At 32.9% G+C, this 16,514-nt stretch overlaps 2 protein-coding genes across 2 annotated transcripts in view; one reads left to right on the forward strand and one right to left on the reverse strand.

Moving 5' to 3' along the window:
* LOC127727247 (40S ribosomal protein S21-like) overlaps positions 1–16,514 on the forward strand; it is a 1,096,693-nt gene continuing 1,080,179 nt past the window's right edge. Inside the window, exon 1 of the mRNA XM_052234735.1 lies at positions 1–10. The gene's annotated coding sequence lies outside the window, so the exon portion shown is untranslated. The remainder of the gene's footprint in view (positions 11–16,514) is intronic.
* LOC127727243 (thyrotropin-releasing hormone receptor-like) lies at positions 11,974–14,332 on the reverse strand. Its single transcript, XM_052234725.1, has one exon. The coding sequence runs from the start codon at positions 13,925–13,927 to the stop codon at positions 12,782–12,784; it is 1,146 nt and encodes a 381-aa protein (XP_052090685.1). The 5' UTR covers positions 13,928–14,332; the 3' UTR covers positions 11,974–12,781.

Genomic DNA, 16,514 nt, shown 5'->3' on the forward strand with positions numbered 1-16,514 from the left:
GAACACACTACCTTATTTTTTTGGCAAGACTGTCGCTAAACAAGCAACTGTCCTAAGCCTGTTGTTCAGTGGTTGTCGTTTGTAGGTGTGCTTCAAAGGTGTTTCTCGTTTCTTTTTTTTTATATGTATTTTCATTCCTTTATACTCCTTGAAATTATTGTCTATTGATTATCTGAACGATATTATAAAGTTAAATAAAACTCTAAACAAAATGAGATATATTTCTTGCAAGGGTCGACTAGAATTTGGAGAGAAGTAGCCACAACCATATACAAAATAACACGTAAATGTTATAAACCAATGTATTTTATTCATAGGCTGCCTACTGTCATATTTTGAAGCTTCTTCTGAATTAAATAAAAAAAAAAATTTGTGCATAACTTATAAATTAAATTATTTTATTCCAACCATACAGATTTACTTAGCAATATGGAATTAAAACAAACAAGTTACTGCAGATCACATGTCTAAAAATTTGTCCATGCACCTCATCATCTTTGCCTCTTATGGCCTTCCACGATCCGAATCGTCAAGGTAGCGTTCATAGGCTTCCCTTGCCATTTCCGTGGTTGATTTTCTTTTCTTTTCTTTATTTTTTGCATTTTCCTGATTGTCAGGTTCTTTGGGTCTCACAACTTCTTCATCGCTTGAATCCTCTTTCTCTGCATCCTCCTTATCCTCCTCAACCACCTCATCTTCCAAATCTGGCACATCCGCATCGGCGTCCGGATTGATGACAGCCTGACGAATGTCGGTTTCTTGTTTTTGTGCTGCAACCTACAAAAAAGTACAAGAATTACGTTTTATTTATCATATTTTATCCCGAAGAAAAGGGCACTTAATTTATTTAGTGGGGTAGATACCATAGGTGGATAAGAAGGATTAACAAAGGACTCATAAAATAATCAACACATTCAAATAGTATTATAAATCATGATAAAAAAATGATAATTGTAAAAAAAAAGATTGATTGACTGGTGTTTAACTCCACTTTCAGCACTATTGCTCTGTTTCGTAGCGTTCAGTTTTTATTGGCGGAGGAAGCCACAGTGCACGGGGAGAGCTACCGACCTTCGGTAGGAAAACTGACAATTCAAGTAAATGAAGATTTGAGTCCAGCGCACCTGTCTCGTGTGGGATTTGAACTCATAACCTTAGTTTGACAAGCTATTGATACAGTAGTTCAACTACTAAGACCACTGGGTCACTGAGCCCCCCCCCCCCCCCCAAAAAAAAAACAAAAACAAAAACCATTTTAATTGTATTAGTTTAGGTTCAGCCTTGCCTTAACACTCTTGAATTTGCACAGGTTTGTGTGTACTCAGAGTAAAATATGTGGTTCAAATCTGACCATTTTTGTCAATTCCTAAAGATAAACATTAAAAGAATAGCTGTAGATAAGAAAAATATATTGATATAAATGTACCAAAATTAGGCAACCTATTTGGTTTTTTTTTCGAAATGGATTTTAGTAAAATTATAAAGATGTGCCAATATTTTCAAATACCTCTTTTTTTCATTTTTAGATTTCCCCCTAGGGTGCTCCTTTGTTTGGTATCTTTTGTTTTTTGCTCTAATGTCCTCCACTATTTTTTTCACTATTTTATCTTCACTAGAGCTGACAAAACCTTCCTTCATGGCCTTTTTGATCTGGTCGGACATGCGTCTTTTCACCTTGTCTAATTTCCCGTTCTCGTATAGATTCCTGGCAGATGGTGGAAGAAGATGTACTTGACGTCTAACGTCGGCTTGACTAGCCACCCAATTGCTGCTTTTTTTTGGAATAGCTATCCAAAATTAAATCAACCTCTGTTGGTGTTACCTCTAAGTGCGTTTTTTTGGTTGCCATTTTTTTTCTATTCGGTCAGTGTGTTATAAGCTTTTAGTTGATCGAGTTGACCTGAAAAAACCAAACCGACCTCGCACAAAAAATAATAGAGTTAACCTAATGTATACAAATCGAATTGACCGCTTAACAATAAGTTGATTATCAGTCGCCTGAAGATTACAATTCAACGTCACATCATGAATGAAAGAAGAAAAAAAAATGTTTGCTATTATTCTTATGATGTTTGTGAGATATAAGATGCTGCTTAAACCACCACCACCTTGCTTTTTTCGTGATACTGATGATTTTGGATTTGTTATTTTACTTAATTTATTTTACCAATACTCAAAACAAAGAAAAAGACCCCTACCATTTTACAACATGACTATTCGAAACAAAATTATAGAAAATTGGGAACACGAAAACTATGTTATAAATGATGTTTATTCATTGATTATCAGAAGACCATATGATTTCTGGATGCTGACCGGAGAAAATCCAAACTCATTCCATGATTTAGTTGGATTAGTAGCAGGCAACATGACAGGACACGGTAACAAGATCCTGTCAGTTAACAATAGAATCTTAATGACATTAATTTGGCTTCGTCAATATCCTACCTATGCATTACTTTCGCTAAATTTCGGACTTAGCGTATCAACCATCAGTCACATCATAAGGCATACATGGATAAAATTGTGGGAGGTTTTTTCATCTATAGTAGTATGGCCGACGCCGGAAGAGTGGCTTGACAAAAGGGGAAAATGGCATGAAATGCCTAATGTCGTTGGAATGATAGATGGGACGTCGCGTGAAATATTAGTTCCAATGAATGAACCCCAACAAGACTTTTACAGCGGTCATCGTAAATATCATTGTATACATACTCAGGTATTGATCATTAAATAGTTATTTGGTAACAATAGAATAAAAAAGGATATGGGGTATCCATCCATAAAACCTTGTCAGTAAAAGCAAAGCGAAACCACAAAAAAACAAAAGAACAACGCTTGTATTGCTGTTTTTCATCTCAGAGTCACAGTGACATCCAGCATATCTTACTTGGATGTAATGAACTGAAGTTTGGTTATTTACTATACGGACCATGGCCACATTTACAAAAAAATAAGGTTTATAGATGTAACTTCCAACTTTCACGATATGTCGTTTTCGATTGTGACATCTGGAATGATAACATTCTTATTGATTATGTGGTCAAATATCAAGGTAACAGCAGCAAGTATCAAGTGCAAAATTTTGGTAAATTTGGGGCAACAGATGTTATCTTTTGAAATTTATAACCAATTTAACTTACTTGATTTGATTGAGCCCATAAAATAGACAAGATCTCTATTGATTTTGAGGTCACTAGTTCAGGGTTACAGCATCCATTGATGGACTGATATGGGTTAAAATCTGGATCCTAATGTTGTGTTTTGAATAATATGTCCAACCTTTACCAAAATTCATGTGTCCAAACACTGATGAATTTGCCTGCTTTGAAACAAGACATTGTTTCTAAGATTAAGATAAATAGCCGTTTATAATAAATACATGAGTGTAGCGATGTCATTTATGTATCACAAAGAATATAACCGAGCGATATGTTGATCTCGACTCTCAACGCATAGACATCATTATTAAATATAGGCAAATCTAATACAAAAGTTATTTAATCCTTCAATTATCAACTGATTGTCTCGAGCTGTTACATTTGTTTATACAGTGTAAATTTTTTTTAATTTATTTAATTTGTTATTGTATTTGTACAGACTTCCAAAAATACTATCCACACTGATCTGTGTCCACACTTGTTTTAGTAAAATACAAAGATTCTATACTATTGCTTTTTTGATTGTAGGTTATTGCTGACAACGACAAGAATATTTGCTTTGTACATTCAGGTTTTCTCGGGCATGACAACGATGCGAACTGGTACCATCAAATAGGGCCAATTGGACCAAATCTGCCGTTAAACTTCCCATTAAATTTTTATATATTAGCGGATAGCAAATATCCAAACAATTATCCATTGATAACCCCGTACAAATCTACTGATATCAGAAATCAACAAAGACCAGAGAGACGTCGGCGACGTAAGTTGAATGCACTACATAGGAAGAGACGTGTATACATCGAACATGTTATAAAAGAGATAAAAACATTTCGGGCAATAGGATCGTTAAACATATATCGTCATTCCCGATGGCACATGTCATGTTTGGTAGAACTGTGCGCCGGTCTTTCCAAAAGACGAACAGATATTTTAAATACAGATAGATGAATAAAAAATCTTCGGAATTTGTATTATCTTCTTTTTGTAAGAAACATATATTCATCTGTTTGAAATAAAACTTGCATAGTTATTCACTATCATGTATAATTTCTGATATAGAGATTGAATTCATCAACTATAGTTTATATCAAATAAGGTGATGTGGAGCGTCAAACTGTCAAACAGAGTCCAACTGGCGTGTATAACGACTACATTGGCTCGTACTGTCGTTAACAATAAGCAAATACTCATACCGTATTATCAGATACTAGTATATAAGGCATTCATTTGACTTGGAAAAATGTAAACAGTTCAAACAAAAAAAAAATTTTTTTTACAAGAGTAAAAATAAGTAAATAACCCAAATATGACAGAAAGTAACCAACGACAACCACTGAATTGAAAGCTCCTGACTTGGGAAAGCCAATATAGAATTCGACTTGATTAAACAAATGTATCAGTGCTCAACACTCTGGTGTAACAGCACAATATAAGAAAAAAAAACTGTAAAATTCAGTTGGAAATAGCTCGACTAATCAAATTTGAATGAAGCCCAAAACAATTACATTTTATTTTTATGATGAAAGACAGTGAATACCGATCTTAAAGTACCCCCAGGTACTGAAAGCTGATTCTTACATGTTAAAATACCTGAGAATATTCAGCGTATTTAGTTAAAAAAAATAAAAAAAAATAAGGAGATGTGGTATGATTGCCAATGAGAAATGAAGTCGATGTAAGCAATGATAGGCAGTCGTACGCCTTCATAAATGAGAAAAATCCATACCGTATAGTCGACTATAAAAGGGGCCAACATGAAAAATATGAAACATTTCAATTGAGAAAACTACCGGTCTGATTTAAAACAAAACAATTTACGAAAAAACAAATATAACAGATATGAACCAACGACAACAAGTGAACCACAGGCTCCTGACATGGGACAGACACATAAAGAATGTGTCCGGGTAAAACATGTTTGTTAGTGCCTCCCCCCCCCCTTTATGCCTGGGACAGTTTTAATCTAGCGTCGTAATACAGTACATGATATATAAGGCATGAAGATGGAATTGTTACAGATCAGCTGAAATATCTATTGTAAAGGATCCTGCAAATTAATGCAAGATACAGAAATAATTATATTTAAACATTTCAATAAGTACGTCTGAGCCAGTGACAACTCTACAATAGATTTATCCATCGGATCACCAGCAGTGATGGTGATACATGGCTGTGTACATTCTGTATATACAACTCGTCTAAACATCAGCCCAACAATGTTAGATCTGTAAATTTGCTTTCGCAAATGTTTTGTTCTTCTCAGTAGCCTGAGTTCGAAACCCGGCGAGGGAAGAACAAAAAATTTGCGAAAGCAAACTTACAGATCTAACATTGTTGGGCTGATGTTTAGACGAGTTGTATATACAGAATGTATACAGCCATGTATTACCATCACTGCTGGTGATCCGATGGATAAATCTGTTGTAGAGTTGTCACTGGTTCAGACGTACTTATATATATATATATATATACCTCCAAAGCGAGAGAAAAATTGAAACTCAAAATTTTCGCTAACTCAATCAATATGTGATAGTTTTAGAATCCACTTCTAATTGGATTAGTAACAGTTGTCTTAATCCAAAAACAACTATGACAATATCAAGCCTTACTTATTAAAAGTACATTTTAAAAACGAAAATTCCTGTAAAGACTGAAGTGACATTATAGATGTCTTTAAAAGGTAAAATGTATATAAATTTCTAATCCACTTTTAATCAGAGATACTTTGGGACACTACTATCCACAGCGGTAAATGTTTATATGCAGATTATTAGTCATCAATTGCTAATCAAGTACACCTTCCAAATTACAATCTATATAACAAATTGGTGTACACATTTATTTACATATATTATTATTGATTACAAAATTCTTTTTATTTTAATGTTAGTTGACTTTCATTTGAAAGAAAAATGTATTTCAAGTACAAGACCTGTATTAATTTTTTTTTTTAAATATGTTCGTTTTCCCGAGGAAAAAAAATCGGATATTGTAAATAAACAAGATTAACTGCAGAAGAAGAGAACGTTTGAAATGATGCTTAATAAAGTATGATGCAATCCTAGTTATCAACTTTAACAGAGACAAATTCTGACTAACACTTTGAATTCGATATTTCTGAAATTGCTAGAAAAATCTCTGTCTAATGATAACCATCCACGGAAATTAAATATCATAAAACATTAAAGAACGAAAGGAAGAAGGGACACCAATCTGATAACGACAAATAAAAGCATGTAAAATATTAAATAATAAAAGGTTCATTTGCAAAGTATATCGAAAAACAAAGTCATGGTCAAAACCATGAAAGACAACTCAAATCAATCGTATGATAGGTAACGATACGTATATATACGTGGTCTTATGACAGTGAAGTTTAGGCGGGAATCTCAATAATCACGTGATATATAAAAATCATGATTTCTTTCGTTTTTCATCATCTTACAAATACTTGATATTGATAAAATTTATCCTGAATAGGTTTAACAGTTTAGGAATACTTAGTTAAAACTTGAGTGACGCATTTAATAAAATTAATAGGTTATCAATAACCGGTCCCCTTACGTGCGTATGTCGAGTTAGGTACGTATGTCATTTTATTGGAAATCTCTACCAGGCAATATGGGATGCGTGGTTGCATGGGTGTTTTATAATAGCAAAAAGAGCCCCTTATAAAAATTACAGTATTTTTATTATAAGTGTCACAATGCAATGGCTTGGACTCCTGACGATGGACATGGCCATGGTCAATTAGTTTATTCTAATTGGTCTAAATAGAAGTTCGAAACACCTTGTGATCTATGGAGTTGGGGTGCTGGGATAGGATTTGACAACGATTTATTGAAATAGGACGAGGTTTTTTAGATTGTTAAGGTTGTTTAGGACTTATTTTAAAAAATCAATGCTAGCACAACATGGAGTAACTTAAATGAGTAATCTATTTTTTAAAATGCTATTACGAAAATCTCTGTAAATAGTATGTAGGTTTCTGTAAAAATCTTGGCTTGATTTGCCACATAGTCCTCATGTTCTATTAAGTGCAATGAAACAATAAATATTATTGCTGTGAACGACTTGTCCCTTTGGAATATAAATTAAACGGCACGTCTCTTGCATTCAAAAAGAGAGGCGAAAGATACCATATTATTGCACCTTGAAAATTTCGTAATACACAGACCTACAGAAGGGGTAAAAAAACCTTAAATTACTTCTAGTTTACTCGTGTGAACATCCAGCAGCGCCTGCATACGGAGTATATATCTCCCAATTGATACGATATTCCCGGGCTTGTATTTCCTATCATGATTTCCTTGATAGAGGATTGCTGCTCACAAGGAAGCTATTAATCCAAATGGTGAAGTTGAAATCATCCCTTCGTAAATTTTACGGACGCCATCACGAGTTGGTTGACCGTTATGGAATAACCGTATCACAGATGATATCGGATATGTTCCTTATGTCGTAACTACAATACCCTTCCCTTTTCACGAATGTGACTTACCGAATTAGACTATTTACCGGATTTGTAATAGCATAAGCATCACGACGGGTGCCACATGTGGAGCAGGATCTGCTTACCCTTCCGGAGCACCTGAGATCACCCCCAGTTTTTGGTGGGGTTCGTGTTGCTTAGTCTTTAGTTTTCTATGTTGTGTCATCTGTACTATTATTTGTCTGTTTGTCTTTTTATTTCTGGCCATGGCGTTGTCAGTTTGTTTTCGATCTATGAGTTTGACTGTCTCTCTGGTATCTTCGTCCCTCTTTTAGTAACAAACTTTTCTTAAATTGTCCGTTTATGAATTTATAAATTATGAAGTATTTAAGGTTTCAACTCCTTCAGGCAAAGATGGATTTGGCTATCATTTGTATGCCGTTTTTGATTATATAGCTAGCTCTTCAACTGTTTTGGTCCTTTTACATCATTGGCTTTCAAATATTCTGCTATGAGCGTTCCGGATGAGTGTAAATCCAGAAAACGTTTCGGGCGCTCGGACGCATGAAATAGATAAAGTGTTGCCTTCATATTTTACTGCTGTAAAAAAGTTAAGGCTAACTTCAATACACAATAGTTTAACTTGCTTTACCCAGTGATAAATTTTCATTCTTTTTTATGTTTTTTTTTTACTTTTCCACCGGCTTGCGAATTATTATTTGCATAATTACCGAACTTTCCTGATCACTTTTCAATAGGAGGTAATATGACAGAGCGAAAACAAACTTATTAATTTGTCAGGTAAATGAGAAATGGGAAAATAAATTCAGACTTTGTTCACTTCCAATGATTTTCATGAAAGACTTGAATTCAAGAAAAATTTGGCATTCCGATGAAGACATATTGCGTTCCTCTTATAGCTTATTTGTTTAAGAATCACTATGTATGTAATTACTGATTTTTGAAAAAAAATTAAATTAAATAAACCAAATCATTTAACAACTGTTAGGGAAAAGTTTAATTTACAAATGGGAACGCATAAAACATTTTTTTGGCGTTCCCATTTGTTTATTTAACTTTTCCTTAACAGTAAGTTGTTGAATGATTTGGTTTATTCCATTTGTTTTTTAAAAATCAGTAATTACTAATTACCTTCCAGTGCACGTTTGTTTACATTCTTTCATCACGGTTTCCCCTCGCACTTTCGCTGTGCGGTAGCCGAAGTTCTAACGAGAGGTCTCGTAGTTAAGTTCACTGCATACGGGAAAATATCGACGAATTAATGTATGGGAAGACATTATTCAATAGCAATACATTTATGAAGATTTTGATAATATAAAGGATTTTCTTTTACAAGAAAGTTCACGTACATTTGTTATATGAGCTGCGTCGGATAGAAATCGACCTTAAGCAAGTGCACATATACATGTATAAGACTTTGATTGATTTTGGATCATTTAAATACGAAATAAAAGATGAATTTTAGTCTGTTTTGTAGGGTTCTTATAACAACTCAATCTCAAACAGTTACAGAATTTGCATTGAGAATTTTTCAACCCGAAATAGGATAACAGATGTATTGATATTCATTTGCATAATGCCGATTTCTAAATATCCGACGCAGCTCATATAGTAAAACTTATAGCCATTCAAGTATATAAAACATAATCAACTTTTCTTTTAATTTAAAGTTTCATATGACTTTAATATAAAGTAAAATCAATCATATATTAAAAATCCCTTCAGTTCATATTTTTCATCTTCACGGAAAAGATTGATTGATTGTATCTTACATAACGTCAAGTTTTGTTTTTTTTGCATTTTCAGGACGAGAACAAATTACCATTATTGCACTAGGTAGATATGAAGGGTGGCAAAGAGGTAGGGCAATTTCCTGTATTTGTTCAAAATACAAAAATATTGGCAAATTCTACTGCAATTTGAATTTTAAAGAGTCTTCTATCATATACTTAAAACATTTATCAACTGTTTGCATACTTCCATGAACTCAAAATATTAATCCTCGCTGTATATTGTTGTCGAATGCATTTTTATATATTTTATTTTTTTATATACAAAATTGCAAATTTTTATAATTACATGTTTCTGTTAATTTTATCGAAGGACATCGACCCAAAATGAATTAATTTGTACCAAAAGGCACTATATAGCTTTACTTCCAATGTAATTTTGTTTTTAGTTCAAGAAAACGTTTTATACATTTTGTTTATAAATTCTAAACATTTGCCACAATCTGTCAAGATTGGAGTGTGGGGCTACCCCCAGTCGTTTTTGATTTTGTTGTCTGCTTTGAAATAAGCCATGCTAATGTTTGAACCTCGAAATAAATATTTTTGGTGAAAGTTTAAGATTTTTAGATAATGAGGAAATTAAATGCATTCCAATTGTACCAACTAAACCCCGGAAATTATATGTATAGGTTGTATTGAATCATTTAACGGGAAGGAAATGAAACCATAGATATTTTGCTGCTATAAAAAAAAATGCATTTGGGCATACTTTCTCTGGAATCGTGACCACTCCTTTCCCTTCGGTAAATTTGTATTTGGATTCAAATCCTATCTTCATGCAGTGTTTTATTTGACAATCGTACGTGCGAGAACCTCATTGGTTGTTTAACATCTCTGAAGTACGTAGTTGTAGAGTGCTTCAACTATTATATAATCGTTATGTACATTAAACATTTTTAATAAATCTTGACTTTATACATCATTTATAAAATGTATCTTAACCTAAATCTAGAGGTAAATTAAAAAAAAAAAAATTTCCAAAAACAGAATATGAACACAACATATTACTCCATTTACATGTATTTTATAGTTTTTTTATGAATCTGAATGCTTGCATCTTATATTACAGAATTGTTAAGAGTTAAAATCCTTAAATATAGACAGTACATATACAAATAATAATTAAGGAAAAGAAAACCAAATTGAAATTCTCCGAGGAAGAACATTTACTTTATGACCTCGGATATTTTGTAACTTTTCTTCTTTTTGATAATCACTTGACTCTTATCTTTCTATCGTATGCATATAGTGTACAAAACATAAATAGAAGAGGCATAATTCCCTGATTATTACATTCATTCATAAAAAAGTGGGCATTATTCTAAGCTAGTTACATGTGTTTAGATTCAAGACAAGATTCGTGAGGAAATATCGTTCATCATACTAGCACAGTTATAAATATAGACTGTCTTTTTCTAATAGACACTTGTCAAACACTTCTATCAATGGCTCTACTTCCGAGTCGATTTCATGCAGTAACACCAAAAACAGAACATTGGAAGACATAATTTTGATAAATGTCAATTAAGAATAAATCTGTTCAAAATTTCAACATTTATTCTTGCTTCAAACTATTGATCAAGGAATTGATGTACATCCCCCAAAATACCAGAATCATTGATGAACAACAATATAACGGGAACTAGAAACCACTGTCAATCAAGTGGGAAGTTTAGCTAGCAATGAAACCTGGCTTTACCTACTATATGCCTGTACGAATTCAGGAATATGATAGTTGTTTTTCACTCGTAACGATGATTTATAACGTTTGATTTTGTCATTTTTTATGGACTTTGAAATTCCCTTTTTTAATTTACCATAGAGTTCGGTGTTTTTGTTAAACTTCTTTATCAATAAATCTACAAAGCAAACATTTCTTTAATATGTTAGTCTTATCATTAATAATAATACCGTAATAATCTTGATGAAATACCACTTTTAATTATATTCCTGCAAGTAGAATCATATTGTTAAAGTAAAATTCTTTTCCTGTTTTTATTTTCATTGTATGGTGTCTTATGTACCTTTTAAAGGTTCACTGATCGAGGTCAAAATGAGGCAAGGTTGAATTCTCAAAATCTTGTTTTACCCGATCGAATCTTCATTTGCCGGTCCAATTCATGAACATCCTAATTAGTTGTCTTTTGTTATATCTTATTGTGATTTTTTTAAATCATTTTTGAGAATTGAGTGTTGTGTATCTTTCTTTAAATCTATTCACTACTTTAATAGACTCGACTTTTGTTGAAGGCTTTATGTTGACTCCTTAAAGTTTTTTTGTGTTGATAAGGTTGACGTGTCTTGACTCATCACCCACTCTACACCAATTCCACAATACATCTCTATATAACTTTGTGTTGTCATTCAATCATGAAGGTTATGAGATGTATTTTTTTTAAGAAATGAAATATTAAATCTATTGAAACATGTTTTCGTGAGGTTTACAAGTTTCAATATGATTTAAACGTCCATCAAATGGAATATGAAATGTATAGATGACATACATTGTAGGTACCAGTCATCTTTCTTCGGTTGACTCTACAATGGACAAATAAAGACAAATAAAAAGGACACTAGAATCAGTTTATTTTAATTTGAATATCAGTGGTACAGTGCATCAGTAGCGGTTGTTTAAATATTTTGAAAGGGGATATGAAAAGTGCCATAATCCTGCGTCTGAAATCGAAAATGTTTTTTTTTCACTGTGATGTCATAAATACGTCGGAATTAACATACAATGGCAATATTTGTGTTTGGCAATATTAAATATGGGACACGCATTTACCCCAAACAGATATTTTATTGACATTAACATTCTTGTATGAGACATATTGCAGTCAAACATCTTCCTGCGTAAGGCTGTGGTACTAAATATTGATGACAAAATCTCAAAATGAGACTATTTTTTTCCGTTGCGTATTACATGCAAGAAAATTGAAGCAATAAAGTAAATATATAATACAGAATAAAAATATCTTTACTGATATGTGACAAGACTTATATCATGTGTACGGTTGCCTATATTTGCTTACATCCACTTTATTTGAACTTTGGTGGATAGTTGTCTAATTGGGAATCATACCTCTTTATTTTTATATTATCTGAAGGACGTTAAATGATATAATTTTGATACGCGTATTATTCTTGAATGCCCAAAGTAGTGTCTTAACCATACCTTCCTTTTTCATTCAATCAATAAATTAGAATTACACAGCCAAACAGTTGTTTTTAGCTATTTATCACCGACTTTAATAAGCTTTTATAAAATATCTTACAACATAAACCTGACACATTGTCTGTTCAGAATATAACCGATGGTTAAATATTACTTCAATCCTTGACAACCCACAAAATTACAACACAATCCAATTTAATTAACAACAATTCTTAATTAACTTTTTAACATCATCTCTAAATTTCTGATTTAAGAAACAATATATAATTGGATTTATGGCATTGTTTATAAGATACGATTTCACACAAAATTTAATACCGATATCCTCTGCAGCATTTAAATTTTCTTCAAAGTCTGTGACAAGAGTTCTTACCGCCATTATCATTAAATAAGGGAGATAACCAATAATAAAAGCCAATGTAACTGCACCAAGTATAACTGTAGTTCGAGTCACTTTAATCCTGTGTTTATTTTTATTTTTACGACTGACACTGCCATTGCTCGCATTTGATCTTTCTGAGTTAGTATGAGTTGCTGGATTGTGTTCATTCAGAAGATTTACTTTAGGTTCGTGACCTTTGTCATTGTTTGTTTCCTCGCGTCTCAGTGACGAACTCATTTGTCGTGCTATCGCTTTTCTTTTCTTTACGAACACAATAATTCTAGAATATACAATCCCAAAAAATACAATACAAAATATAAAATAAATACACAACAGCCCATTGAATAGTGGTGGATATATCGTCTTTCTCATTGACTGTTCGATGGAACAGTCAACAGCATTAGCACCATAAATATTGACATTGACTGTACTAAGTCCTCCAAGAATAGGCACAGGCCATGACGTCACAACTCCGATGATAACAGCAGCAAGACAAACTTTCTTAGCCTTTTCACTCGACATGTGTTTTCCTAAGTTGCATATTCGATTATGACGATCCACTGCTACAGCTAAAAGAACTACAGTTGATCCGACTGTTGATATATATTCAATTGTTCGTAAAACTTTGCAAGCAACAAGAGAATAAAACATGTATGGGTACCTCAAATCTACTATTTCACTAGGCATACCAATGACACAGTTAAAAAGGTCAAGTAAAGCCAATGTTAAAATAAAATAACTAGCGGATGTTTTCTTTTTGTTATTGACGTAAACAAAACATACCAATGTATTTCCTACAATTCCTGTGACCATTAATAAAAATATATAGATTATAACAGGAAGATACCGCAACGCCATTTTATCGTTCAATTTTATCAATGCACTTTCTGGATTTGATTCATTTGAAACAGATTTAGAACCATTCATTGTTACATTATATCCAAGTGATTGTATTGTTTCCATTATTTCTTAGATGATTGAATCTGTCCGATCTGAAATGAAAAAGTTAAATAATTATTAGGATGTAACAACATATCGGTCGATTGCTATCTTTTAGACGGAAGTACAGGAGACCTTGTATTTACAATGATTACTGTGGTGAGGAAGCCTATGTTTACTAATAGACGTTTTTATTATGTTACAAATGCTAGGATTGTGATCAATATAAAGGTTCGTGACATTGCACTGACATGAACATCGGTTATCCCGGAGTAATTATCGGAAGACATCTCAGTATATTTTGTTCAGGCTAGTAGTTAATAAAGGGATATTTATTTAATTACCAATATATCGCAAGGTTTTGTAAGTAAAAGCATCTTTAGTTTTATTTCCTTGAGTATTTTTGGCGTAGACATTCTATAAATAAAGAACCAGTTAAAAGTATGTGAGTGATTATATAGCACACCAGTAATAATACAATTATCATTGAAATGAAAATAACACTTTAGAAATTAGGTACTTCCGAACCGCTTTTATAGATATACCTTCATCAGGATTTCTTAAACTCCCAAAAATAAAAATATGGAAGTACAAAGGCACGGTTATTACTTTTAAGTCTAATTCTAAGGAGATGAACATTGAGAGTCCACTTATAAACATCCGATGTATTAAACATAACACTTTAGATGACCCTCGCGAGCAAAGCTTTTTAAATCAAATAACCATGTGACAAATACTAGGATAGGAACATTTAAAAAAAATATGCAAACACCTTCATCAACAGATTTTCATTTTGTTCTACTAACGTGCTGTTATACCACTGTCCGTGGTTAGGGGAGGGTCAGTGAGAGTGCACAAACATGTTTAATCCCGCTACATTTTTTATGGGATAATCAGACCTGTCCCAAGCCAAAAGTCTGGTGTCTATCATAATTGTTTTTTTTTCTTTTTATGTTATTAGCTTAAATAAAAGTTAGGTTTCCCTTTTGTATGATTTATATTTTTTTTACGTTGCTTATTATATATTACTATATGGTATGAGTTTTGCTCATTGTTTAAAGCCCTACATTGACCTGTAAGGGAGCTACCATTTGATTTTTATGGGGGGGGGTCTAGGATGAAATTTGAAAAAAATAGGCAGGAAAGGAGTTTTGAGTAAAAAAAAAAGGCAGGATGAGACACTTTGCAAAAAAAAAAAGTCAGGATAAACTAAAAAAAAAAAAAAAAGGCAGGACCGTATAGAGTGAAAAGTAAAAAGGCAGGACAAAATTTTTCATCCTAGCCTCCCCCCCCCCCCCCCCCCCCCCTCTATAAAAATCAAATGGCAGCTCCCTAATCGTTTAAATTCTTGCCATTTGCTCTTTTGTTGGATAATTGTTCTATTGGCAATCATACCACAGCTCCGTGTTTCTGTGACCAAATAGTAAATTAAAGGTGCAAATTATAAAAAAAACGTATATCTAATAAATTCATAGAATAACGGCGGTTTGAAAATTTGATTATAATAACTTACTTTCATTATGTTTGATATAGTTCCTGTCACACAAATTTCAAAACTGTTTTAACATTGACAATCGATTGATGTCCTTTTGTATCAACGTTAACGATTGTAGGACTGGTACATCCCGTGTGATATATCACTCAAGTGAGGTGAATAATAACGGAAACAAAGCATGATTACACAGTTCCCTTTCAATCACTCAATCTAATAGTCAATCTTCACATTTGATCAAAACACATTAACTATCTAATTACTACACGGCACTTTGGTATCTTTCGATAATGAAGAAAACAATCAGGCGCGAGTGAAGTCTTTGTATGTATGTATAAAAAAAAAGAAGATGTGGTATGATTGCCAATGAGACAACTTTCCACAAGAGACCAAATGACACAGAAATTAACAACTATAGGTCACCGTACGGCCTTCAACAATGAGTAAAACCAATATCGCATAGTCAGCTATAAAAGGCCCCGATTGACAAATGTAAAGCAATTCAAACGAGAAAACTAGGCTGAATTTATTGCTTATTAAAAAAAACATGTCATGTTACAGTTGAATATTACTTGGTCAGTTATAACAAACAATTATGAAATTGTTCAATCTATGATTAATATTTTAGAATCGATCGTTTTGTTTTGCAGAAGCGCATCAGCAACTGCAAAAGACCTCTTCCTATTTTGAGTAGTCAAATTGTAATGGTAACTTTAAATAAAATACGATTATGTTGGTGAAGTCCTCCTGGCCAGAAATTCTTTAACTTTTCCTTTAAAAGTGTCATATTTGACATGTGGAATATATACATATTTGCAGTGTGTTATGCTCATATACAATTGAAGCGCATACATATAATTTTATTTTCCGCTGTTAAGACCACAGGCACTTGTCCCGGAAATAAATACTTATAGAAAATGAAAGGATATGTAGTAAATGTACAGGGGACAAAATCGCACATAATACATAGAAACATAGAAAATTATCAATGAACAGGGCTTTTATTCCTGTTCTTCATCTTGACAGTCGATGTAGGGTCTTCAACAATGAACGAATCATTCACACCCTACAAAAAGGTCAAGACGGCCCCAAGCGTCGACCCAAGCGGCACCACTGACA

Source organism: Mytilus californianus, unplaced genomic scaffold (genome assembly GCF_021869535.1).
Source record: "Mytilus californianus isolate M0D057914Y unplaced genomic scaffold, xbMytCali1.0.p SCAF_19, whole genome shotgun sequence".
NCBI classification, from domain to species: Eukaryota; Metazoa; Mollusca; class Bivalvia; order Mytilida; family Mytilidae; genus Mytilus; species Mytilus californianus.